The 25,295-nt window shown below is 42.0% G+C and overlaps 1 protein-coding gene across 5 annotated transcripts in view; it reads right to left on the bottom strand.

Annotated features, from left to right (window-relative positions):
* The window catches only part of LOC126463476 (uncharacterized), a 129,425-nt gene extending 115,678 nt beyond the window's left edge, over nt 1-13,747 (bottom strand). For all 5 annotated transcript variants that reach the window (XM_050096160.1, XM_050096161.1, XM_050096162.1 and 2 more), the window contains exon 1: nt 13,597-13,747. In XM_050096160.1, the coding sequence (XP_049952117.1) occupies nt 13,597-13,693 (97 nt within the window). In that variant the 5' untranslated portion in view covers nt 13,694-13,747. The remainder of the gene's footprint in view (nt 1-13,596) is intronic.
* Between the last annotated feature and the right edge of the window lie 11,548 nt (nt 13,748-25,295).

The following is a 25,295-nucleotide window of genomic DNA, read 5'->3' as shown; positions in this document are numbered from 1 at the left end:
CTCTTGGAGTTAGAAAGGCTGCAGCCGGGAGTCGAGTCAACGGCCTTCGGAGTGGATGGCCTGGGAGGCGCTGCAGAGCCGGCACAATGCGGCTGCGGCTTCCGGGCGCGGAAGGTCAATGACACCAGGAGCACGCCCCGGGCCTGCACCTCTTCGCTGCAACGCGGTCAGCTGCCGCGGTTTTGCTGAGAGTCATTACTCTGACGTTCCTCTGCAGCCGTTTAGGACAGCGGAAGATTATGATGGAAGGAAGTGTGGCTGGTAATTTTACTCGTAGCTTCGTGACAGGAGGCCTGTCATTAGCGTGGTGAGGCTGAAAGTAGCGGAGAGAATGCAGCGAACAAGTTGAGTAAATTAAATGGAACCTCCGCTTGCATAAAAACATTCATTCACACGACCGACTTCGACTCTTGTCCATTTTAAAGTGATGAATTATTAGTCACGCCAGGTGCCTAATCGTGAAAATCACTGATGTGCGAAAAACTCGAACACATGATAATGGGCTGGCGACCGAAAACTATTGTATAAATAAGTACACTTCTTATATGATTGCAGTTGCCATTTAATAAAATTATCAACAGTTGCGTATGGCACGTTTTCCGGATGAGTTGTATCGTGGATCAAATAGCAAATTAAATTTCGATTTAGAACCACTCTCTTATTTGAAATAAGGGGCAGTCGTTAACCAAAAGCAAATACTCTCTGATGCTCAGCCTCTTTTGGAATTTATTAAAATATACGTTCATGGCAGGATGGCTCTACGAGGAGTGTTTTTTTAAGTAAGTACGTTTTGAAGTTAAAAAAAGACGTGCTAAGATATCTCAATAATTTTATTTTTACGTGAAAGCCTGTACCTTAATCTACTTTTCTACATAATTTCTGTCAATATTGAGCCACTTGTCATACCGTTGTACCAGTTTTTGAATACCCTCCTCATAGAAGTCTGCCGCCTGACTTCCACTGCATCACCACTGTTTTGACTTCGTCATCGTCTCTAAGACGCTGACCGCCCAGGTTTTTCTTCAAGTGCAGGAACAGATATTAGTCACTGGGCGCAAGATCGGGGCCGTACGGAGGATGATCTAGAGTTTCCCATTGAAAAGATGTGATGAGATCTTTGGTCTGATTCGCCACATGGGGACGGGCGTTGCCTTGCAGCAAAACGATGCCCTTGCTCTACTTCAATGGACTGTTGCTTTGGTTCTGTTGTGACGTAGGTCACCCATGTTTCATCGCCCGTAACAATTTGGCTTAAGAAATCATCACCGTCGTTGTGGCACCGCTCGAGGAAAGTCAGTGTACTGTCTAAACTTTTGGTATTGTGCACATCCGTCAACATGTTCGTTACCCAACGTGCGCACAATTTTCGGTAAGTCAAGTGCTCGGTCACAATGCCATACAAAACACTACGAGAAACATTAGGAAAGTCATCCTGCAAGGAGGAAATCGTAAAGCGTCTGTTTTCTCTCACCTTATTGTTCACTTACTGCACCAAACTTTCGTTAACGACCGAAGGACGCCCACTCCGTTCATCATGCACATTTGTGCGGCCATCTTTAAATGCTCTCACCCACTTTCTTACCATTCCATCACTCATAATGTTTTCTCCGTAAACTGCACAGATCCCACGATGAACATCGATCGCTTTTAGGCCTTTAGCACTAAGAAATCTTGTAACAGCCCGTACTTCACAGTTCATGATTATCGGAGGCATCTTAAACACTCAGTACACAACGTAAACAAGGAAGAATCAGACTGTAATGGCGTCTGTGAGTAGATTAAGGTACAAGCTTTCATATAAAAATAAAATTATTGAGATATCTTAGCATGTCTTTTTTTAATTCAATGCCTCGGGCATGGATGTGTGTGATGTCCTTAGGTTAGTTAGGTTTAAGTAGTTCTGAGTTCTAGGGGACTGATGACCATAGATGTTAAGTCCCATAGTGCTCAGAGCCATTTGAACCATTTTTTTTAAATTCAAAACGGTACTTACTTAAAAAAATACGCCTCGTACATGAATGTCCGATTGCGTTTCGGCGTTCCTCACGAACCATCTCAAGGCTTCAACATGGATTAGACTCTCGCGCCAGCATATAGTCGTGAATGTATATTCCACTTCTGACGAAACTCTTAGTTCGAATTCTTCGCCATATCCTTTTTGCCATGGGTGCTATTTCTGTAGCATCGCACTGTTCAGAAAATGTGGACCGGGACTAGTCGCTGCCTTGAGAGGGGGGCTAGGATATCGCAATTGGTAGCACAGTACCCTCAAAATAAGAAAGAGAATGTGCGGCTGGTCCCGGCGGAGGTTTGAGTCCTCCCTCGGGCATGGATGTGTGTGTTTGTCCTTAGGATAATTTAGCTTAAGTAGTGTGTAAGCTAAGGGACTGATGACCTTAGCAGTTAAGGCCCATTTTTAAGGAAGAGAGGTTACTCGTCTGACTTAACCGACTCCTTGGACTGCACTCTATTACTTATAATATTTTATTTCAGATGGAACTCAAAATTCAGGCACGTTAATCTAAAATAAAGTGTGACTCCCATGAGAATTTGTTTATCATAGATTCAGCATTCACAGACCACGTCACACACTACAGTCTAATGTGACAGGACGAATTCCCACATTAAACGCATCCCATTTTCCAATTATGGCCTTCAGTTCTCAGGCAGATCTGTTGATGTGAAGTAAACTAATACAATAAATACAAGGCAATCTGAGGAGTCAATTAAGTATACACCAATAATGGGGAAGGAAACTGGCCTCCCCCGTGGACCGAATTTTCTAAAACATAGGAGGATATAGATCAGGATGACTGTAGGGGGATATCAACCCATTTCTCGAGGTTGCGTAACCACTGCGATTTTTCCCTGGGTCCGGTCTGGCACACGTGTGAGTTGCCATAGCACACAGAACAAAAAATTAGTCCTACCGGCAGATGCCACGCTAATACCACGTAAAAACGTCTGTTGTCTTGATAATAACCCCATTTCGGTGAGGAAGACAGTTCGCAGATGTCTACAGGTATGCCCTATCTAGGTGAAGCTTCTAATTAATGGTTAGGACCTGTACAGCCTCCACCAAATTGCGGACGGATTGATTGTTACGTTTCACTCGCAGTTCCTATTTTTTTTATTTTAGTCATCAGCCTTCCAGGCTGCTTTCATGCGACCCGCCACGAATTACTCTCGTGTGCCAACCTTTTCATCTCAGAGTAGCCATTGCACCCTATGTCCTCAATTATTTGCTGTATGCATTCTAATCTCTTTCTCTACAGCTCACACAGTCACAGATATTTTCTAGAGGCTTAAAATTCGAAAATGTCGCGGCGCGACAGGGAGCCTGTTCGTCGTACCAGGAACACATGCGCGGGGCCCTGGAAATATGTTTGTTGTCATTGTGGAAGGCGCTGGTAAGAAGTAGCAGAAAAGGCAACATTTGGTCGCCGAGAGTGTTGGAATATACATCCTGGTTCAGTTCACGGTAACCAAAATGAGTTGGCCAAAGCCGCTGTGCAGCTCCCCAAAATATCTCAGAAAAGCCCCCGGCCTGAACTACACCCTCTGAGGGTTAAGCGCCCCATTGGAACATCGATGGATTCGGAAGGAAGGAAGGAGGTTAGTGTTTAACGTCCCGTCGACAACGAGGTCATTAGAGACGGAGCGCAAGCTCGGGTTAGGGAAGGATGGGGAAGGAAATCGGCCGTGCCCTTTCAAAGGAACCATCCCGGCATTTACCTGAAACGCTTTAGGGAAATCACGGAAAGCCTAAATCAGGATGGCTGGAGACGGGATTGAACCGTCGTCCTTCCGAATGCGAGTCCAGTGTGCTAGCCGCTGCGCCACCTCGCTCGGTCGATGGATTCGGCGCCTTGTATCATTTGAGGGGAGGCAATATTGTGACTCGTCCAACCACACTGCATCCTGTCGGTTAACTTCCCGTGCCCTGTATTTTGAGAGCGTGCAGCTTTTTAGCCGCTGTGAGCAACGATAATTTTTGCAACGAGCCTATATTCGGGGGTCCACTGCACGTGGTTCTCTTCGCTGTGTTCTCTCAATGGCCGGTTGCGCGGGACGTGCATTTACTAACATTAGCGGTTCTCGTCGGGTCCGGTCGTTGACGATTGGTATATTTTTACGACTGCGTTACATGACTGCGAGTATTACACCATTCCGTGTTCAACAGTCCGCGTCGATAAGCAAATCGGAGAATTTCGTCCGCTGTATGGTCAAGGCCACATCCAAACTTGATAACGCCTTTCTTCCAGTCTCTCTCAACCCCAGGTCGACGCTGATACCGTATAACTGATTGTGATTGACAGACACACACCACTTCTCTGCCACGACTTACGTCATCTGTGTAGAGCAACATGACCGCCGCATACCGTCTACATTGCTCCATTGCACCGAAGGGCTTAATGTGCTCTTTCAGTTCTGTAAGCTGATGTGTAGAATGTATGAGTCTAGCGACATACCATCTGACTTTGGGAATAATATCATCCACACAATTCCGAAGACTGCAAGAGCTGACAAGTGCAAGAATTATCGCACAATCAGCTTAACAGCTCATGCGTCCAAGTTGCTGACAAGAATAACATACAGAAGAATGGAAAAGAAAATTGAGTTACATCACGATCAGTTTGGCTTTAGAAAAGGTAAAGGCACTAGAGATTCTCACATTGCAGTTGATAATGGAAGCAAGACTAAAGAAAAATCAAGACACGTTCATAGGATCTGTTGACCTTTAAAAAGCGTTCGACAGGATCAAATGGTGCAAGATGTTCGAAATTCTGGGAAAAACAGGGGTAAGCCGTAGGGAGAGACAATATGTACAAGAGCCAAGAGGGAATAATAAAAGCGGACAACCAAGAACGAAGTGCTCGGATTAAAAAGGGTGTAACAAAGGAATGTAGTCTTTAATCCCTACTGTTCATTCTGTACATAGAAGAAGCAACGACGGAAATAAAAGAAAGATTCAGAAGCGGGATTAAAATTCAAGGTGAAAGGATATCAATGATACGATTCGCTGATGACATTACTGTCCTGAGGGAAAGTGAAGAAGAATTACATGATCTGCTGAACGGAGTGAACAGTCTAATGAGTACTGAGTATGGATTGAGAGTAAATCGAAGAAAGACGAAAGTAATGAGAAGTAGCAGAAATGATAACAGCGAGAAACTGAACATCGGGATTGATGGTCACGAAGTAAATGAAGTTAAGGAATTCTACCACCTAGGCAGAAAAATAACCAATGACGGGCGGAGCAAAGAGGACGTCAAAAGCAGACTAAGACTAGCAAAACGGGCATTCCTGGCCGAGAGAAGTCTACTAGTATCAAAATCAGGCCTTAATTTGAGGAAGAAATTTTTGCCAATGTACGTTTGAAGCACATCACTGTATGGCAGTGAAACATGGACTGTGGGAAAACCGGAACAGACGACAATCGAAGCATCTGAGACGTGGTGCTACAGACATGTTGAAAATTAAGTGGACTAATAAGGTAAGCAATGAGGAGGTTCTGCGCAGAATCGGAGAGGAAAGGAATATGCGGAAAACACTGATAAGGAGAAGGGACAGGATGATAGGACATCTGCTAAGACATGAGGGAATGACTTCCATGGTACTAGAGGAAGCTGTAGAGGGCAAAAACTGTAGAGGAAGACAGAGATTAGAATACATACAGCAAACAATTAAGCACGTAGGTTGCAAGTGCTACTCTGAGATGAAAAGGTTGGCACAGGAGAGGAATTCGTGGCGGGCCGCATCAAACCAGTCAGAAGACCGATGACTCAAGAAAAAGTAATTCGTCTGGTGTGCTTACATAGCAAAGTATTTCTCACACAAGAGGACCCATCCCTGAAGGGGCTGTGTTTTTAGCGTTCTCTTTCCCTCACAGTGTTGCTGACCTACAGAGCAGAAGCAGCTCAGAATTTGTGAAAACAGTTAGGGTTATCAGTCAACGCATTTCTGAGAAAATCGGTTAGATACCTATTATATTGTGATGTTTACAACAATATTTATAAAAGACTACAAACCAGAACACTGTAACTGTTTTACCATTTTCTTTGCTGCCACTGACAGCGCCGCTTAGAAAAACATTCAGGTTATAGATAACATTCAGGGAAGTTTGTTACGCCTCCAGTTTCCTCTTCTAAAACTAATATGTAAAAAATATGCAAAATTTATTTTCTACGAGAAATGTACTTAAAAATTTAGATCAATAATCACACGCATCATCATCACAAATTAGAATTTTCTGTAAGCAGTAGCCAAGGGTGTCAGAGAAGGTCATTCCAATTATATGTGCCAATTTTGGTGAATTTAATTTCATTCATTAAGGAGAAAACTGTACCTGAATGAAAATTCAAGTTCAAATGTTCAAATGGCTCTGAGCACTATGGGACTCAACATCTGAGGTCATCAGTCCCCTAGAACTTAGAACTGCTTAAACCTAACTAATCTAAGGACATCACACATATCCATTCCCGAGGCAGTATTCGAACCTGAAGCGCCTAGAACCGCTCGGCCACACCGGCCGGCAAAATTCAAGTTTCCGGTAAATCGTGAGAGAAGGTTTATGAAGATATTATTGTATCACTGTTCAGTTTTAGAACATTCAAATTGCATATTTCTATCGGTCACCTGTTTCTTTAATCTCCATGCTCTTTCTCATCGTTCTTTTATCTAGCCTAGCCTCTCTTGTAACACTTCGGTTACTCACAGACGATCAACAACAGAGCTTTAACCATATCCAGTCTGGACATCTATTTGTTTGCAGAGCATGAATGCTAGAAACTGCACCATCATTGAAAGTTATTACTGCATCTATAACAGCTACCTTCAACACTGTCAGCCCGACAAGTATAGTTTTCGGTATTCGCTCTTCAGTGCAGCTGATGATGCTTTCATTGGGATTCTACTAGAGACCGTGGAGATATCTTCTAAGACTACTCGTATTTGCCAGATCCCTTTGTTTTACTTAATTGCCCCAATAATACCAAGGAATGCTTGTGAGTGAGCGATATGGCTATACACCCATTTTCTGTGATGAGTGTTGAGCCAGACGAAGTGTATTATTTGATATTGCTTTGAACTGGTTGCCTCGAAATTTCAGTTTCATCTTGAATTTCTTTATTCTCGGAACTTCTAACGCAGAAGGCACGTACACTGAAATAGCACAACACAGCAGTAACTACGAACCACACGTGTTTCAAATTCCGAAAGCAAGAAGTAAACAAGTATATAAAAAGATGTTTGGTTGTAGCTACGCCACAGCCATGGAGATACGCTTGAACTTAGGTTCTGGTAATCAGACATTTCTAGAAACACCTTTTTATGATCTTATCCGAAAGCTGGAAAAAAATACGGAAAGGAATAACATATGACATGTTCTGATGGACCCCGAAACGACAGAGGGGTGTGATACCTGTGCAGCATTACGTTCAAACAAAATTTACGAAAAAAGCTGAAAATGAAAGTGTCCATAAGCTACACCTTTTTGTAATCGGCATGAATCGATCTTTTCTCCAGTTTTTGGACATTGTTCAAGGGCAGATCTCCTTAAGAATGAGAATACAACACAAAATAAAGAGCAGATATCTCAGGCCTCTGCAGACGATGGCTACCATCGATCACTAGAGCCGACGTCGAGCAGCTGAATCATCTACGGCTTACCATTTGTATTGCGTGATGGCTGCACACGATGTTTCATTGTATTCTAGTCACGTCTTCAGCGTAACGGGCCTTTGTCTTTAAGCTTCAATCTTCAAGGTCTTACACAGAAAGAAGTTCAAAAGTGCTATGTTTGCAGACCATTGTGGGTATTAAGTACAACTACTTTTATACATCCATCTTTCAGAAAACGTCATCAAAGTACGCCCTTGAAATCTTGACGGTTGTGGGAAAGAGTGCCAACTTGTTGTAGTTATAGTCTCCTGTCTACAAAAATCAATCTTCGAAACATTCCTTGTTAATACATTTCCATATGGGTTTTCAGTGACTGTGTAACATCTGTTTTTCCACTTAACAATACATCGGACGAGTATTCTTCGATATTTTAGAGCTGTAAATGTTTACAGTGATTGATTATCAATGTTGTGATCAAATCGTAATGCCTCTTTCCACTCATTTGCGCAAAGTTTATGAACGCCGACAGCCATGCCCTTGTACGACAAGTTGATGCTCTGCCGGTCATCCGGCGTTTCGCTGTAATTTTATGGGTTGTCGACTTCCGAACACGCAACAGCAATTGTTATACATCAGCCTCCGACGTTATTCACCAGCTGATATACGCATATCATGAATGTTAATGGGCCAATAACATTGACGTGGAAAATATCAGAAAGCCACTTTTACATCCGACGGTTTTCTACACATTGTGAAAGTGGTACTTTCTTTTGCCGGGAAATCTTCAATCCAGTCACTAATTGGATTCAATGTTCCTTAAGTTCGTATATGTTAACCATAGCACCAGCGCGCTTGTTTTATTTTATGCAAACATCCTTTCTAGGACTTATGGTTATAGGTGGAACTATTCGCATATGCCACACTATCAGAAAGTAGTAAGACATCATTTGAAGATCATCTGGCATGGGAGGTACAGTAAGGGAGCACCAGAGCGATGATAGACAATGAACCCAAAGAGTATATTTTTTATGAAGAGCGAGACACTCGACATCACACCCATTCAGGAAATGGCAAAGTAATGAAAACCTGCGAAACAGCACGAGGAAATGTTAGCGTATAAAAAAAACAACTAAAATGTTCTTACATTTGCTTCAGTCTATTCACATCCAGTCACTTGCATATTTCCGCAAGGAATTTCTTCAGATTATATACTGTTCCTAATCTGTACGCCGTATGAGAATGCCAATGCCCAATCGCAACAGAGGTCAAAAAGTAATACATCTCAATAAAAAGGGAGGAAGGAAGGTTGGGATTTAACGTCCCGTCAACGTCGAGGTCCTTGGAGCATAAGCTCGGGCTGGGTTTGGGAAGAAAAGGGTGGGAAGGAAACTGGCGAAGGCCTTTTTAAAGGGATCATCCTAGAATTCGCCTTAAGCGAGTCAAGAAAGCCGTGGAAAACTCTGAATAGCTAGCTGGAGATTTGAACACACATCCATAATCCAGGATATGGTTTGTTATCTGATGTATTACCGACGTGACTGGTATTTTTTCCGGTGTTCAGTTAACGATTCCATTGTGTAACATATTTGGTCGACTGACGTAATTCTCCTTGGTAGACTGGACGGGACCTACAAAGCGAATGCATCTCAGCCAGTAGCAAGTTTCTTCTGACGATGACTTCCGCGTCAATCGTGGAAATACTGTGCAGAATAATGGAGTCATTAAAACAGCTGGACAGCTATAAATGTGTCACCTATGAACACCTATACAGCGCACACAATTACCTGCGAGGTACCACGACATTTCACGAGACAATTTCTGAGATCCAGGTGATGGTAATGCCACGCATAGCGTAGTGACGAAGATACGCTCCAAAATTCACAAGTCCCCCTCACAGCAAAACAGACCACTTGTCTTCGATCTCCGTCAGTTCAGCAATGGAGCATGGATTACAGGTCCAGCTTATTGGTTGAATCCGAAGCTATGGCCCTCTCACAGTATAACTTGTTACCACTTTTATGCAATAATGAGCGACATAGGGGTTATTCCAAGAATTCGTAGGTGCAAGCAGCGACACTTCTGTAAGAGTACTGACTAGAGATATCGTGTGGACGCAGAGGGACTTGAAGACTATCTCGCGGAATTTTGCAGTGTACATGCGTTAGTGAGTGAGACTACCGTACAGGGCAGTTCTGATTCCGACAGAAAATTGCATAATTATACACCTCATAAATTATGAAGCGTCTCATAAAAGAATGCACATACTGTGAAGTCATCTTATTTATTCGCGGACGGACCAAGGGAATAATGTTTACATGAATCCGTGGAAGTATCTGGATAAATAATACACGTTAATTATGCTCTGAAAAACACTTCTGCGATATTTGATACTTTTCTATTGTCATGTTACAGTTTAGATTTTATACCATTGCTGCTCCATTTTTCCGCGAGTAAAATGAAAATGCGATTATTTACGCTTCCTTTCTTTGTGTACGTCGGCTTTTCCTTGTTTGACACTTCCGCACAAGTGTTTGAACAGGCAACATTTTTGGAGGGAAAAGTCAAGTTTCGAGTATTGTACTTATTTGTATTAGATTAGAACGTTTCTAGTTGTAGCTTACTAATCGAATAATCAAAGACAACTGCACTTTTTCATTCTATGCAGTATATAACCCTAGGTTTTTCTGAATAAAGAACTTGTCTTTGCAACTTTTTGTTTAGACGTTATCGGAATTATAATTTTTATCGGATGATTACTCCTCACATATAACGGGGACTGCACAATCTGCGAAAAATCTAAAGCGGCGATCATTATTATGTGATGGCTCAAAAAATGGTTCAAATGGCTCTGAGCACTATGGGACTTAACATCTGTGGTCATCAGTCCCCTAGAACTTAGAACTACTTAAACCTAACTAACCTAAGGACATCACACACATCCATGCCCGAGGCAGGATTCGAACCTGCGACCGTAGCGGTCACGCGGTTCCAGACTGAAGCGCCTAGAACCGCACGGCCACGCCGGTCGGCTTATTATGTGATGAGTCATCCAATATGTATCATAAGAGAAATGGTTCTGTATCATTGGAACAGGCTTTAAAGTGAAAGTCCGCCCGTCCAAAATAATGTGCTCCTCTCAACCTGTCAAAAACCCTCAGCTGAGTTGCAAACCTGGATACATATTCGATACGAACATGTATTTAGTTAACATCAGCGTATCGAATCATAAGCTTTTCGAAGGCAATGTTACATAGACTGCTCTATCCATGGCTCATTGGATACCTCGTGTGGAGAACGAGAGGTTTGATGCAGATAAACGGTTTGTTGTCGGAATGTTGTTATTGTCGTGGAGTTATTCCCTTCTTATGTGTTGTTTTGCCATGATTCCTTACAGTGCGATGAGAAATATGCAGCACATTGAAAAGGAGTGATACTAATTTTTTAATCGTGCATCCTAAACATCTCATCTTACGTGGCTCGTTTGTACACCTTCACCAGTGTAATTTCTTCAACCCCACGTTATTTGTACAAGTCTCCATATACGGAACCAACAACGGCAGAACGTAAATGATTTTATTACGTATACCCGACCAGGAAATATTTCCAGTTTCTAAGCAGCTTATTCATTTTCGTTTATACTAGTGCACAAAAGCTTACGTGCCCAGTTGGCCTGTCACTGGTACGATTCCCACTTGCTGCAAAGTTTGGAGAACTGGCGAAAAATATACGAGAGGAGTACGAAAGGGAATGATCCCTGGCATACAGAATGAACCAAATAATCGCACAGTACACTATTTTCCAAACATGTGCATTCTGACAGTCTTGGTGAGAATCTTTGGCTATTTCGATAACGTCTATAACTTTCTGATAAACATGATCTTTAATACCTTCTACTTGATTGTATTCATGTCTAAGCTCTCCCGGTTCCGTTTTCATCACTTCTATAAAAAATTGCCAATCTAAAGAATTAACCATACGATATCAGATGCCCAAAATTCTTCTTTTTTCTTGCTTGAATAACCACACTAGAAACTTGAGTAACTTACACATTTTCAGATAAACATTCAATGTTTCCTCCTACTAACTAGAAGCTATCAAGTTTCGATGTCTTTCGCGGTACAGTGCGTACTTTTTGTCTTTGATCTTTTACAGTTTGAGAACTTACACAGACAACAGCACGACAGAACCAACGAGGATCGAACAAGTAATGAAACACGTAACTTATAAAGTATGTTAATACGAAACTTCCTGACAGATTAAAACTGCGTACCGGACCGAGACTCGAACTCGGGACCTTTGCCTTTCGCGGGCAAGTGCTCTACCATCTGAGCTACCCAGCACGACTCACGACCCGCCCCCACAGCTTCAATTCCGTCAGTATCTGGTCTCCTACCTTCCAAACTTCACAGAAGCTCTTCTGCAAACCTTGCAGAACTAGCACTCGTGAAGAAAAGATATTGCGGAGACATGGCTTAGCCACAGCGTGGGGGATGTTTCCAGAATGAGATTTTCACTATGCAGCGGAGTGCGCGTTGATATGAAACTTCCTGACAGATTAAAACTGCCTGCCGGATCGAGACACGAACTCGGGACCTTTACCTTTCGCGGGCAAATGCTCTACCATATGAGCTACCCAAGCACGACTCACGACCCGCCCCCACAGCTTCAATTCTGCCAGTACCTCGTCTCCTACCTTCCAAACTTCGCAGCTCCTCTTCTGCGAACCTTGCAGAACTAGCACTCCTGGAAGAAAGTACGTTAATACGAAACTTCCTGACAGATTAAAAATGCGTGCCGGACCGAGACTCGAACTCGGGACTTTTTCCATCGCGGGCAAGTGCTCTACCATCTGAGCTACCCAAGCACGACTCACGTCCCGCCCCCACAGCTTCAATTCTGCCAGTACCTCGTCTCCTACCTTCCAGACTTCACAGAAGCTCTTCTGCGAACGTTAATATGCCTTTCGACGTAGTGATATCTTAAAGAAAGTATGTTCAAAGGATTCAGTTCGATGTAACGATGAAAAGTGAGAGGTTGCGACGGAAACCACACTGGTCCATAGCATTCGTAATATCAGTACTGTGGTGTCACCGCCAGACACCACACTTGCTAGGTGGTAGCCTTTAAATCGGCCGCGGTCCGTTAGTATACGCCGGACCCGCGTGTCGCCACTATCAGTGATTGCAGACCGAGCGCCGCCACACGGCAGGTCTAGTCTAGACTCCCTAGCACTCGCCCCAGTTGTACAGCCGACTTTACTAGCGATGGTTCACTGTCTACATACACTCTCATTTGCAGAGGCGACAGTTTAGCATAGCCTTCAGCTACGTCATTTGCTACGACCTAGCAAGGCGCCATACGCAGTTACTATGTCTTCTGAGCAGATAATATTGTGACTCATATACCGTCAAGAGCGACGTTCATCATTAATGGATGAAAGTTAAGTATCAAACTAATTATGTCCGCTTTCTGAATTCTAATTTCTTGCCATGTTCCAGACCTCACGTCAGTATAGTTCTTCCCTCCTCACGCCAGCCTGCGTGAGCTAAAACGTGTGCATTTCGGCCTCCTCTAGTAACACGGTGTTGGCTCTTCAGCCAACACAAGTACCACGTCACGTCTGTCGATGCTAAAACTATATTTTACTTCTTCACAGTCGTGGTCTCTTTAGTAAATCTGCCGCCCCTAGTTATTCACCGTAGGAGTGAGCATATACCATCCTGTCCTTGTCGTACACGTTGAAGACGGAACACATGTAATTCCACGGTGGGAAATGAGCAGTGGTGGTGTCGAAAATACAACTGTCCTGCACTTCCCAAAAGAGCGTTTCGTTGGGTTTGAAGGGACGTCCTCGATATGAAGAGGCCCGGACCACGCGTTGTCTACTAACATAGGCCCACTGGTGTCCTGGCCGTAGCAGGAGGAGGACGTCCGCCAAAGAGCACGGTGCGATGACAGCGACTCTGCACTCACCTGGGACCAGTGGCTGCGGCTGCAGCGTGGCGGCGGAGGTGGCGCCGGCTACGAGCAGCGCCAGCAGCAGCGGTGTGTGTCGGCGGTGGGTGCCCATCGCGGAATAGCCGCCCGACGCGCCGGCGCCGCTTTTATACGGCGCAGCCAGAGGACAGCCGAGCCGGCGCTGCAGCCGCCGTCCGCTGTGCGCACACAGCTGCTGCAGCTGAGGTATCCACACGCCTACCACCGCCACCCACTACAGTACCAACTGCTAACGTTGCGAACCTGCGGCAACCGTAGCACCTTCGACACTGGCACATGTCCCCGATACCAGTTTCGCTACTTTTGCTGCCGAGGCAGCCAGTTCGAATCTAGGCAGTGGATGACATTTGAAACACGTCGGTCACTAACGTGACTCTAAAAAGGCGGAGGAGATCCATACGAGGTGTGATCAAAAAGTAACGGTAATCTTTTTCCCTTAAGGAATCTTTAATTCTTTATCAAGTCAGCGTTTACTTAAAAGTAATCCCGCTCAGATATAACACACTTGTGACAGCACGTTTTTCAATCTTGGAAGTACTTACCGCACTCGCTCTTCGTTTTGATGTTCAGCTCCTTCAGAGATTCTGTTTGTATTTCATCAACAGTTGCATAAGGGAGCCTTGTCCGACGAATACGGCGGCTGAGGCAACGTAATGGTTTTGACAAAAAAAAAAAAAAAAAAAAAGGAACTTTTATTCAAGAAACGGTTGATTGATTCAGGAAGGTACCGGGTGATCAAAAAATCAGTATAAATTTGAAAACTTAATAAACCATGGAATAATGTAGATAGAGAGGTAAAAACTAACACACATGCTTGGAATGACATGGGGTTTTATTACAACCACCCATATTGTTAGACGCGTGAAAGATCTCTTGCGTTCGTCGTTTGGTGATGATCGTGTGCTCAGCCGCCACTTTCGTCATGCTTGGCATCCCAGGTCCCCTGACTTCAGTCCGTGCGATTATAGGCTTTGGGGTTACCTGAAGTCGCAAGTGTATCGTGTGTGTTTGTGTGTGTTGGGGCTTATGGACGCTCAACGTCGAGGTCATTAGCGCCCTGACACACATTAAAGGGAACGAATGTGGACGGAGCTACGACCGACATCTCTAGGGATGCTGGAAGACAACATCCGACGCCAATGACTCACCATAACTCCGGACATGCTTTACAGTGCTGTTCACAACATTATTCCTCGACTACAGCTATTCTTGAGGAATGATGGTGGACATATTGAGCATTTACTGTAAAGAACATCTTTGCTTTGTCTTACTTTGTTATGCTAATTATTGCTATTCTAATCAGATGAAGCGCCATCTGTCGGACATTTTTTGAACTTTTGTATTTTTTGGTTCTAACAAAACCCCATGTCATTCCAAGCATGTGTGCCAATTTGTACCTCTCTATCTACATTATTCCGTGATTTATTCAGTTTTCAAATTCATAGTGACTTTTTGATCACCCTGTACATTTACCCACAGAAAACCATTCTTTCTTTGGATGGTGGGAGGTTAGGTGCTTGCCGATGTAAAATCATGAGGATGGATCGTGAGTCGTGCTCGCGTAGCTGAGTTGGTAGGCCACATGTCTGTAAAAGGCAAAGTCTCAGGTTCGAGTCCTGGTCCGGCGCACACTGTCAATCTGCCAGGAAGTTTCAAGTCTGTCTTCATGTTTCTTTGGTGTAGTTTTAATTATACTCACAAGGGGAGGCCACGACGTTTGGAACGCGGATTTACTGCAAACTTTGTCCACTCGTAGTACTCCATTAGGACAACAAAAAGTGTAAGCAGTAGCGCGTACTTCTCAAGCTTTATTGAGAAAATCGCAAGATAATTTCGGTCGTCAAATATATACGTGCGCGTGGCCATTTCTACCATGAAGCAACGGCAGCGGAGTGGTTAGTGTTCAAGCTCTGTAATCGCTGGGTCGCTGGATCGAGTCCCGCTCGTCAGTTTTTTTTTTATTTCTAACACAGTCATTTTCTTTACTATTTATATTACAATTGATGTAATGGGAAAAATACGTGCAATCGGATGAACTTTTATTAAATTTACAATGCTATTTGGCAGTCTACAAATTTTTACTGTCACAAATAATATTGTATTCATAACTACCGACTAGTAAACAACCAAACGCATGAAGTGATACTGAAAATGTATGCTTGTCCGTGTCTTCAAAATTGTTCGTATTTAATCGAAAGAGAACGAGAAATTGCTTCTCGTGAAGACGCTATTAAAATACACTCGATACTGCATGACCAACGATCAGCGCCGATATTTAAGGAAATGCTGCGTTATGCATGCTTTGCTTCAAATTATCGGCTGAAATAGAGGTTATTGAAAATGTTAACGAGGTTTGTTTTTCACGGAAAACCTCAAAAGACCTTGCGTGTGGGGAAAGATATCATTTATTCAATGCAACTCTTGCCGTTTAACTTTGTTTTTCATGTTTTTACGAAAAATACCATCCTGCAACTTGCACTCGTAATGTCGAAAGCGACGACTAATTGTACATCTTTCGGAAGCCGTCTGTGCCGGTCAAAACTTGGAGGTAACAAGTCGCTTCGGGCTCCTTCCAGGTATAAGTGATTTCTCAAATCACGGACTAGCATACATTTTCAGTATCACTTTATGCGTTTGTCCGTTTAATAGTCGGTAGTTATGAATATTATATTATTTGTGACAATAAAAATTTGTAGACTGCCAAATAACATTGTAAATTTAATAAAAGTTCATCCGATTACACGTATTTTTCCCATTACATCAATTGTAATATAAATAGCAAAGAAAATGACTGTGTTAGAAATAGAAAAAAAACTGACGAGCGGGACTCGATCCAGCGACCCAGCGATTACAGGGCTTGAACGCCAACCACTTTTTGCATTTTCTTCGTTGTTGATCGGTGTGTTTGGTCGTTGAGGACGTCACATGACATCCGTTAAAGTTCGTTTGTTGGTCCTTCCACTCAGTTTTTTTATTACAGAAGCCAACCAGTTCTCTGACCGAACACGCTGAGCTACTGTGCCGGCTACCACTCGGCTGCCGGCGCTTCATGGTAAAAATGTAAAAATGGCCACTCACAGGTATATATTTGACGACCGAAATTATCTTGCGTTTTTCTCAATAACGCTTGACAAGTACGCTCTACTGCGTACACATTTTGTTGTCCTCATGGAGTACTACGAGTGTACGAAGTTTGCACTAAATCCGCGTTCCAAACGTCGTGGCCTCCCCTTGTCAGCTTAATTTTTAACTTATAATTTAGATCTACATCAAAAATCATCCAGTTCTTTCCCCTGCTAGTAATATGACAAAAGCAAAGAAGATATGTTCTCGAATTCTAATACATCTCTAATCTTTTTCCTATAAACTGCCTCTGTTACGGCTTTAACAGTTAGCTCCATTCCTTCCTGCAATTACTCTACGAGAGAACATTTGCAGATTATAGTTTTGCCATTTACTTCTTGCATTACACTATTGTTAAAGCAGTTCACAGTCTGTTGGGTGTATGTTGTCAACTCTTCTCCTCCACAGTGTTGCGGAATTTGCGTGCAGAAATTTTAAGTTTACCGTTTAAGCAAACCAATGGTCATTACGTATAGTTATTCCATCACTTTTCAACTCTGCAAACGTTTTTTCTATTACCAGGTGCTCTGTGTCAAGTCCGCCACATTTTCATGCAATATAAACACAGTTTTTAAGGAGATCCAAATAGAAAATGAGATTTATAAACATATTTTTTTAGATATAATTGAATCAGTTTTTATGAAAAGGTCGTGAGTCCAATTTTTCACAACTTCAGATTTCAATGTTTTTGCATTCTCCATCTGTAGATGCATGTATCTGTTTTGAGAACGTCATGAGTTTCTGCCTTTAAACCCAAGAAAATCGAATGTTAAGAGTCCAGGACTCATGACGTTTTCATACTACATCTTCTCATTAGTTTAATGCAATATTTTTTAAATCACCGGAAGTAGCCTACGGTTTATGTCCCTACGTTAACAAAAATCAGAATTTGCGAGTACCGATTTCATGATATATTGTTGGCACCACATTGTGGTAATCATTGAAGAAGATCCTTTCAGTGAAGCTACATCAAGCCTTGCACAGAATGTCCTTTCTTCAATATCTGAGGCTAAGAGAGAAGAATGGGTACAATCAATGTTCGACTGTGACATGAGTAAAAGTAGCCAAAAGGCCCGGAGGCTATTACATCGCCTGAGTAATGATAACACTAAGGTCAATACATGCGTTAATGTTAAACCAGACCAAACTACTAACCAGCTCCTCATTAATGGCAAATCAACTAAACCCAGAAATATAGAGAGGAAACAATTATTCAGGCAAACGGATCAAGAGAATAGTATCTTATCTCTTTCTTTCTCTCTTGAAGAATTGAATTCAGCCCCGAATAAATGTAAATTGGGAAAAGCAGCAGGATTGGATGACATTAGAGCTGAACAAATCAAGAATTTTGGTCCTGCTACAATGCTTTGGTTACTGGAGTTTATGAACAACTGTATTCGAGAATGCAAGATCCCTGAAGTATGACGAATAGCAAGAGTATTTGCCATGCCGAAACCAGGAAAGGATAGGAAAGATCCCAAAAATTATAGACCTATCTCCTTTGTCACCTCTATAAAATACTGGAGAGGTTCAATCTTCAGAGAATGATTAGAAAGGTGGAGCCTCTTCTAATACGACAGCAAGCAGGTTTCAGAGAAGGGAAAAGTTGCACGTCTCAAATATTAAACTTAACACAACATATCGAAGATGGATACGAGAAACGGCTCATTACAGGTGCTGTCTTTATCGATCTATCCGCGGCTTACGATACAATCAACCATCGGCTTCTTCTGAATAAAGTTTATGATATAACTTAAGACTTCACGCTCATGTGCAATATTAGAAACCTTCTCCAGAACCGCAGATTTTTTGTGGAATTTCAGGGTAAGAAAAGTAGATGGAGAACTCATAAAAATGGGCTACCACAAGGCAGCGTGCTTGTGCCGCTATTATTCAACATCGATACCAACGATCAACCTATCTCTGAAGAAATTCGAAGCTTTATTTATGCTGATGACTGCGCTCTCAGGACTAAGGCCGACTGTTTTGAGACTGTAGAAGATACGCTATCAAAATCTTTGGAAGAATTCACTGTTTACTATCATGGGAATTACTCGAAACCTAATCATACCGAAACTCAGACCTGCGCTTTCCACCTGAAGAATAAACAGGCAAATAGATCCTTAAATATATCCTGGGGAGGCATCGTACTCGAACATAATCCTACTCCCAAATATCTTGGAGTAACTCTGGATCGCGCGATAACATATAAAAAGCATTGCCTAAACACCAAACAGAAAGTGGCAGCCAGAAATAACATAGTGCGAAAATTGACAGGTACATCATGTGGTGCTAATCCATGCACTGTGCGCTCAAGCGCGCTTGCTCTATGTTATTCCACTGCTGAATATGCATGTTCGGTATGGTGCAAGTCCAATCATGCCAGGAACGTAGATGTGGCTCTAAATGAGTCTTGTTAGATTATCACGGGTGGTTTAAGACCTACTCCTGTGGACAAACTCCATTGCCTCGCTGGCACAGCTCCTCTCGAAATCAGGCGTAAGGTAGCTGCGAGATATGAGAAAAGTAAGGCCACAACGAAGGAAGCCCATCCACTTCATGGTCGACAGACCGCACATCCTAGTCTGAAATCAAGAAAAAGCTTCTTCACAACTACTGAGGCTCTCATCGAGAATCCACATGCGGCAAGGATTTCGCGATGGCGGGAGAAATGTCGGTATTTGGGAGAATGGATGGCTCCAAAGGAAGAACTTCCCCCTGGACGTTCGGAGAAGCGGTCAATATGGAATTCTCTCAATAGATTAAGATCAAACACAAATAGATGCAGGACCAATCTGCGGACTTGGGGTATCTCTGTGGACTCAGATCTTTGCCAGTGTGGCGTTGAGCAGGCTAACAGCCATTTCCTTCAGCGTTCCTCATCACCAACCACCTGCACCATGCAAGACCTTATGAGAGCCACACCAAATGCACTTGAAGTGTCCCATTTTTTGTCTTCTTTTGTGTAAAATTATTTCAACACATATATATGTACTTTTGACACGATAAATAAATAAACCGCACTGTAAGACAAATATTGTGTGGTTGTTGTCTAATCTTTCATTAGTAGTGGCAATTTAATCAGAAAAGAGAATATGGACTCAAATGAAGAAGTTAACAGCCATAAAAAGAGGAAAGGCATACGGCATTATAATAAATGAAAACACATCATAATAAAGAAGGCTAGATTACGAGGAGAAGCGTACATTAACTACAAAGGACATTAGTAGTGGCAATTTAATCAGAAAAGAGAATATGGACTCAAATGAAGAAGTTAACAGCCATAAAAAGAGGAAAGGCATACGGCATTATAATAAATGAAAACATATCATAATAAAGAAGGCTAGATTACGAGGAGAAGCGTACATTAACTACAAAGGACAAAACATTCCCGCAACTGCAACGGGGAAAAATTAAAAGCAAGTATGAATTTGAAAACTATATGTTGAATACATGTTTTGTATATGAATAGTTAAACATGAAGCCTATGTTTCCCTTATTTATTCTACACATTGCTTTCTTCTGTTGCAGTTCTAAGCTTCGCTGTTTTTATGCTATTGATGAGATCGACAGAGACCAGATCCCAGAAATGTTCAAGGAATTGGGGAACAAGGATGCACAAGATGGGTACCTAAAAGGTCTTACGGAAGTTACGGAAAGTACCCTCAGACACCCAAGGAAGGATAATCCAAAAAGTAGGGAGAAGAACTTCAAATATCATGTTCAAGTTCAGGGAAAGAGAATACTGGCGTGTAAAACTGCATTTGTTATTATTCATGGCCTGAAGAGTGACAGGAGGATTAGAAGATTAGGAGACCTGCTGGTTTTAAGAAAATCTCCTGTAGATAACAGAGGTAAGAGCATGGGACGCAGAGAGCTATAAAAGGTGCTATTATTGATAAAATAAAGGAACACATTGAATCGTTTGAGGTAAAAGTTCCACTTTGCAAACAGAGATATTGAGTATTTGAAGGCCGGTTTGAATGTAAAGATCATGCATGCGCTATTTCTAGAGACGTTCCTAGATTTCGATGTAAAATATGGATTTTATTTAAAGTTTTTCCACGAAAATTATAATTACGTGTTTGGTAGACCTCAAATAGATGTTTGTGGTTACTGTGAGGAACTTAAAAAACTATACTAAAAAACACTTACCTTTGTGATTCAGCTAAAATAGTGATTGTTGCTGAGCAAATGGTCCATATTCTACACCTACATCTACATCCATAGACCACAAGCCTCCTGACGGTGTGTGGCGGAGGGTACCTTGAGTACCTCTATCGGTTCTCCCTTGTATTCCAGTCTCATATTGTTCGTAGGAAGAAAGATTTCCGGCATGCCTCTGTGTGGGCTCTAATTTCTCTGATTTTATCCTCATGGTCTCTTCGCGATATATACGTAGGAGGGAGCAATATACTGCTTGACTCCTCGGTGGAGGTATGTTCTCGAAACTACAACAAAAGCCCGTACCGAGTTACTGAAAGTCTCTCTTGCAGAGTCTTCCACTGGAGTTAATCTGTCATCTCCGAAACGCTTTCGCGATTACTAAATGATACTGTAACGAAGCGCGCTACACTCTCCGTTGGATCTTCTCTATCTCTTCTGTCAACCCTGTCTGGTACGGATCCCACACCGGTGAGCAGTATTCAAGCAGTGGGCGAACAAGTGTACTGTAACCTACTTCCTCTGTTTTCGCACCGCATTTCCTTAGGATTCTTCCAATGAATCTCAGTCTGGCATCTGCTTTAACGACGATTAATTTTATCTGGTAATTCCATTTTAAATCACTCCTGATGCCTACTCCCAGATAATTTATGGAATTAACTGTTTCCAGTTGCTGACCTGCTATATTGTAGCTAAATGATAAAGGATCTTTCTTTCTATGTATTCGCAGCACATTACACTTGTCTACATTGAGATTCAATTGCCATTCCCTGCACCATGCGTCAATTCGCTGCGAATCCTCCTGCATTTCACTACAATTTTCCATCGTTACATCCTCTCGATATACTACATCATCATCCGCAAAAAGCCTCAGTGAACTTCCGATGTTATCCACAAGGTCATTTATATATATTGTGAACAGAAACGGTTCTACGACACTCCCCTGCGGCACACCTGAAATCACTCTTACTTCGGAAGACTTTTCTCCATTGAGAAGGACATGCTGCGTTCTGTTGTCTAGAAACTCTTCAATCCAATCACACAATTGGTCTGATAGTCCATACGCTCTTACTTTGTTCATTAAACGACTGTGGGGAACTATATCAAACGCCTTGCGGAAGTCAAGCAACACGGCATCCACCTGGGAACCCGTGTCTATGGCCTTCTGAGTCTCGTAGACGAATAGCGCGAGCTGGGTTTCACACGATGGTCTTTATCGAAACCCATGCTGATTCCTACAGAGTAGATTTCTAGTCTCCAGAAAAGTCATTATACTCGAACATAATACTTGTTCCAAAATTCTGCAACTGATCGACGTTAGAGATATAGATCTATAGTTCTGCCCATCTGTTCGACGTCACTTCTTGAAAACAGGAATTACCTGTGCCCTTTTCCAATCTTTTGGAACGCTACGCTCTTCTAGAGTCCTATGGTACACCGCTGCAAGAAGGGGGGGGGGGGGGGGGCAAGTTCCTTCGGGTACTCTGTGTAAAATCGAACTGGTATCCCATCAGGTCCAGCGGCCTTTTCTCTTTTGAGCGGTTTTTATTGTTTTTCTATCCCTCTGTCATCTGTTTCGATAGATACCATTTTGTCATCTATGCGACGGACCAAAAAGTTTAATAAAAAGATAAAAGCTGTACAGGAAAAGTGCAAGCAAAACGACGATGTCGAAGGCATATGTATGGATTTTATACAGAACGTACCACTTCATTCCAGTGCGGGAAGTGTTTTACCTACGTCAGCAGTGGGTCTTTACTTTCTCCATATACGGCCTTAAGACTGGCAAACCTCATTTCTTTGTATTCCATGAAGGATTAGCCAAAAAGGGAGCTAGTGAAATTTGTCGTTTCTTGATTGCTTTCTTCGATGAACATTACTTTGGTAAAAATATTGAGGAGATGCTCATTTTCTATGATGGTTGCCCAGGACAAAACCGTAACAACACAGTAATCCGATTCCTAATGGCATTAGTAGGGCTTGGTATGTTTGAAAAAATTTTTCAATTCTTCGTATCCGGGGGCACTCTTTCCTACTTTGTGATAGGGTTTTTGGGGGTATAGAAGAAAGTTACGACAGGCTGATAGAGTTTACACTGTGAAAGAATATATTGAACTTATTCTTAATTCTGCCAATAAAAAGAACTCATTCATTGTCAACTACCTTGAGGATAAGAACATTGTTAAGAACTATATTGACTGGTGGCCAGATCTTTTTAAACGCAATTCTCAGAGTTTAGAAACAATGGGAAAAGACAGTTCAATGAAAGTCAACTTCAGCGTTTCATATTACAATATGTTTGAGTATGACAGCCACAACCCAGGGGTATTAGTAGCCTGATCATTCATTGATGGACTGACACAAAACTCTTTCAGACTTTTAAAACCCCAAGCAAATATCAGACTCCCAACAACCGTAGCACACGGAGAGAAATGTCAAATAAACAAAGTTAACATAAACGATGTAAAAAAACTGGGACAGTGCATCCCAGAGGAGCACAAAACTTTTATATTGATTTATTCACTTGACCTACAACTGCTCAAGAAGATGAAAATGTATGAAACCTACAGAAAATGTTGCAACAATGCTTATCTGTAATGATGGTTATGTTAAAATACTGTTCGCAATATGTGTTTGTTAATAAATTTTCTCAAAATTCTACAGTAGTACCATTATTTATTTTAATTTGGTTTGAAAAAGGTCATGAGTCTAAGATAAAAAATATCATTTGAAGAGTATTAAAACATAAAATTGATGATTTGAAGAAGTAGATATGTTTCCAGGTACACCAGAGTACAAAAATCCAAGTACTTCATATCTTCTACCATTGAAGCATGAAACAGTTTTCTTTGAATATCTCAAAATGATGTTTTATGGACTTATGACCTTTTCATAAAAACTGATTCAATTGTCACGTTAATCAACTATGGCTGTTTGAAAAGCCACGGCAAGAGTTACGTACTTTCATCATCAAAGTTATCTTCACACAAGAATCTCCTCAGCATGGAGAGCGTTAAGAAAAGGTCATCCTGAAACAAAAGTCAAGACGACCATGATTTTTATTAGAATGTATTTTACCTTCGCTCAATGGTGACACTGTTCAGGGTTTTATTTGTGTGGGTGAACTTGGCTGAAATTTTTTTAGCAATGTCGTACGTAGATTATTGATAGAACATGTTTGTGGTGATGAAAGTATATACTGTCAGTTCCAGAAGAAAGAGTACGTCGCTATCTGTATGAAATAAAAGACACTGTTATGAACATATGTTTACATGAAAATGCATTTTATTACTAGTTGCACAATTACATAATAGTCAATCCAATCGCTGCCATTATCGATTATAGCTTGGTATTTTAGCCTTCTGTCCAGTAAATAATCCATGTTTCTAGCCTCTAAATATCGTTTGACCAATTTTACAACGAATGTCTTTGGCTTTTTAAGAATTTTAGCAGCAGCTCCGTATGAAAGCTTTGGTCCCTTTGGATGGTTTACAAGGAAAACTGCCTCGTGACGCTTCAGGTATTTTGCTCGAATGTTAAACTGTAACAGACAAAACAAAACATTCGACTCTCACACTATTTATCTACACACTGTGAAAAATCGGACTGATTACAGATTCGAGACCACTGCCAGAGATGTCGCTGGGGGCGTTACATTTAAAATTATGGCGTACACTTTCTTGTGGAGCTGACTGTACCAAGAAATCTGCAAAAATGAGTGAGTTTGCATTGTGAGTGGTTAGGTCTACATTTTAACTTACGAATTTAACAGAACCTACCTTTATGGACAAACTCACCGACAATGAAACAAAAACTTTAAAAAAACAAATTGGATACCAAGATCAGTACCTTAATGCAGTGAGGCCAGACTCCAGAGCTCATTCCTCAAGAACCGAAAGGATTGGAAAGTACATCCGAGAGCCTTTACGACCACAGTCCGCTCTGTCCCGAGGCGTTCGCTGCTCCTGACGTACAATTAGCTGCTCCTCTTTATAGCTGTCTGCTGCTCGGTCGACTGATGGGAAGTTTCCATGATGATCCCGGCGTACAAGTTGAGGTACGGACTCGGTGTTCCACCTGTGTTGTCCACAATGAACCATCACTCTTAGACTTCTGAGCAGCCATTGTGGTTCTAGAAGGTAAGACAAAGCCGTTACAAATGCATGATCATTATCTTCATGTCTTCGAAAGTTTTCTTCAACACAAGTGGATAACGAATGTTTAAATAAATTATAGTTTTTTTGTCAGGAACAGCTAACAAAATCACAGTTGCTTTCCACAAGAGATTCACTTTTGTTAGAAAATAATCTTTCGTAACAATACCATAAGGCTCCATAAATATTTAGCGTTAATTTCGAATTTACGATTTATTCGCTTTCATGTGTGAA

This window comes from Schistocerca serialis, chromosome 1, assembly GCF_023864345.2.
Source record: "Schistocerca serialis cubense isolate TAMUIC-IGC-003099 chromosome 1, iqSchSeri2.2, whole genome shotgun sequence".
NCBI lineage: Eukaryota > Metazoa > Arthropoda > Insecta > Orthoptera > Acrididae > Schistocerca > Schistocerca serialis.
This window is presented reverse-complemented; position numbering and strand designations above follow the sequence as displayed.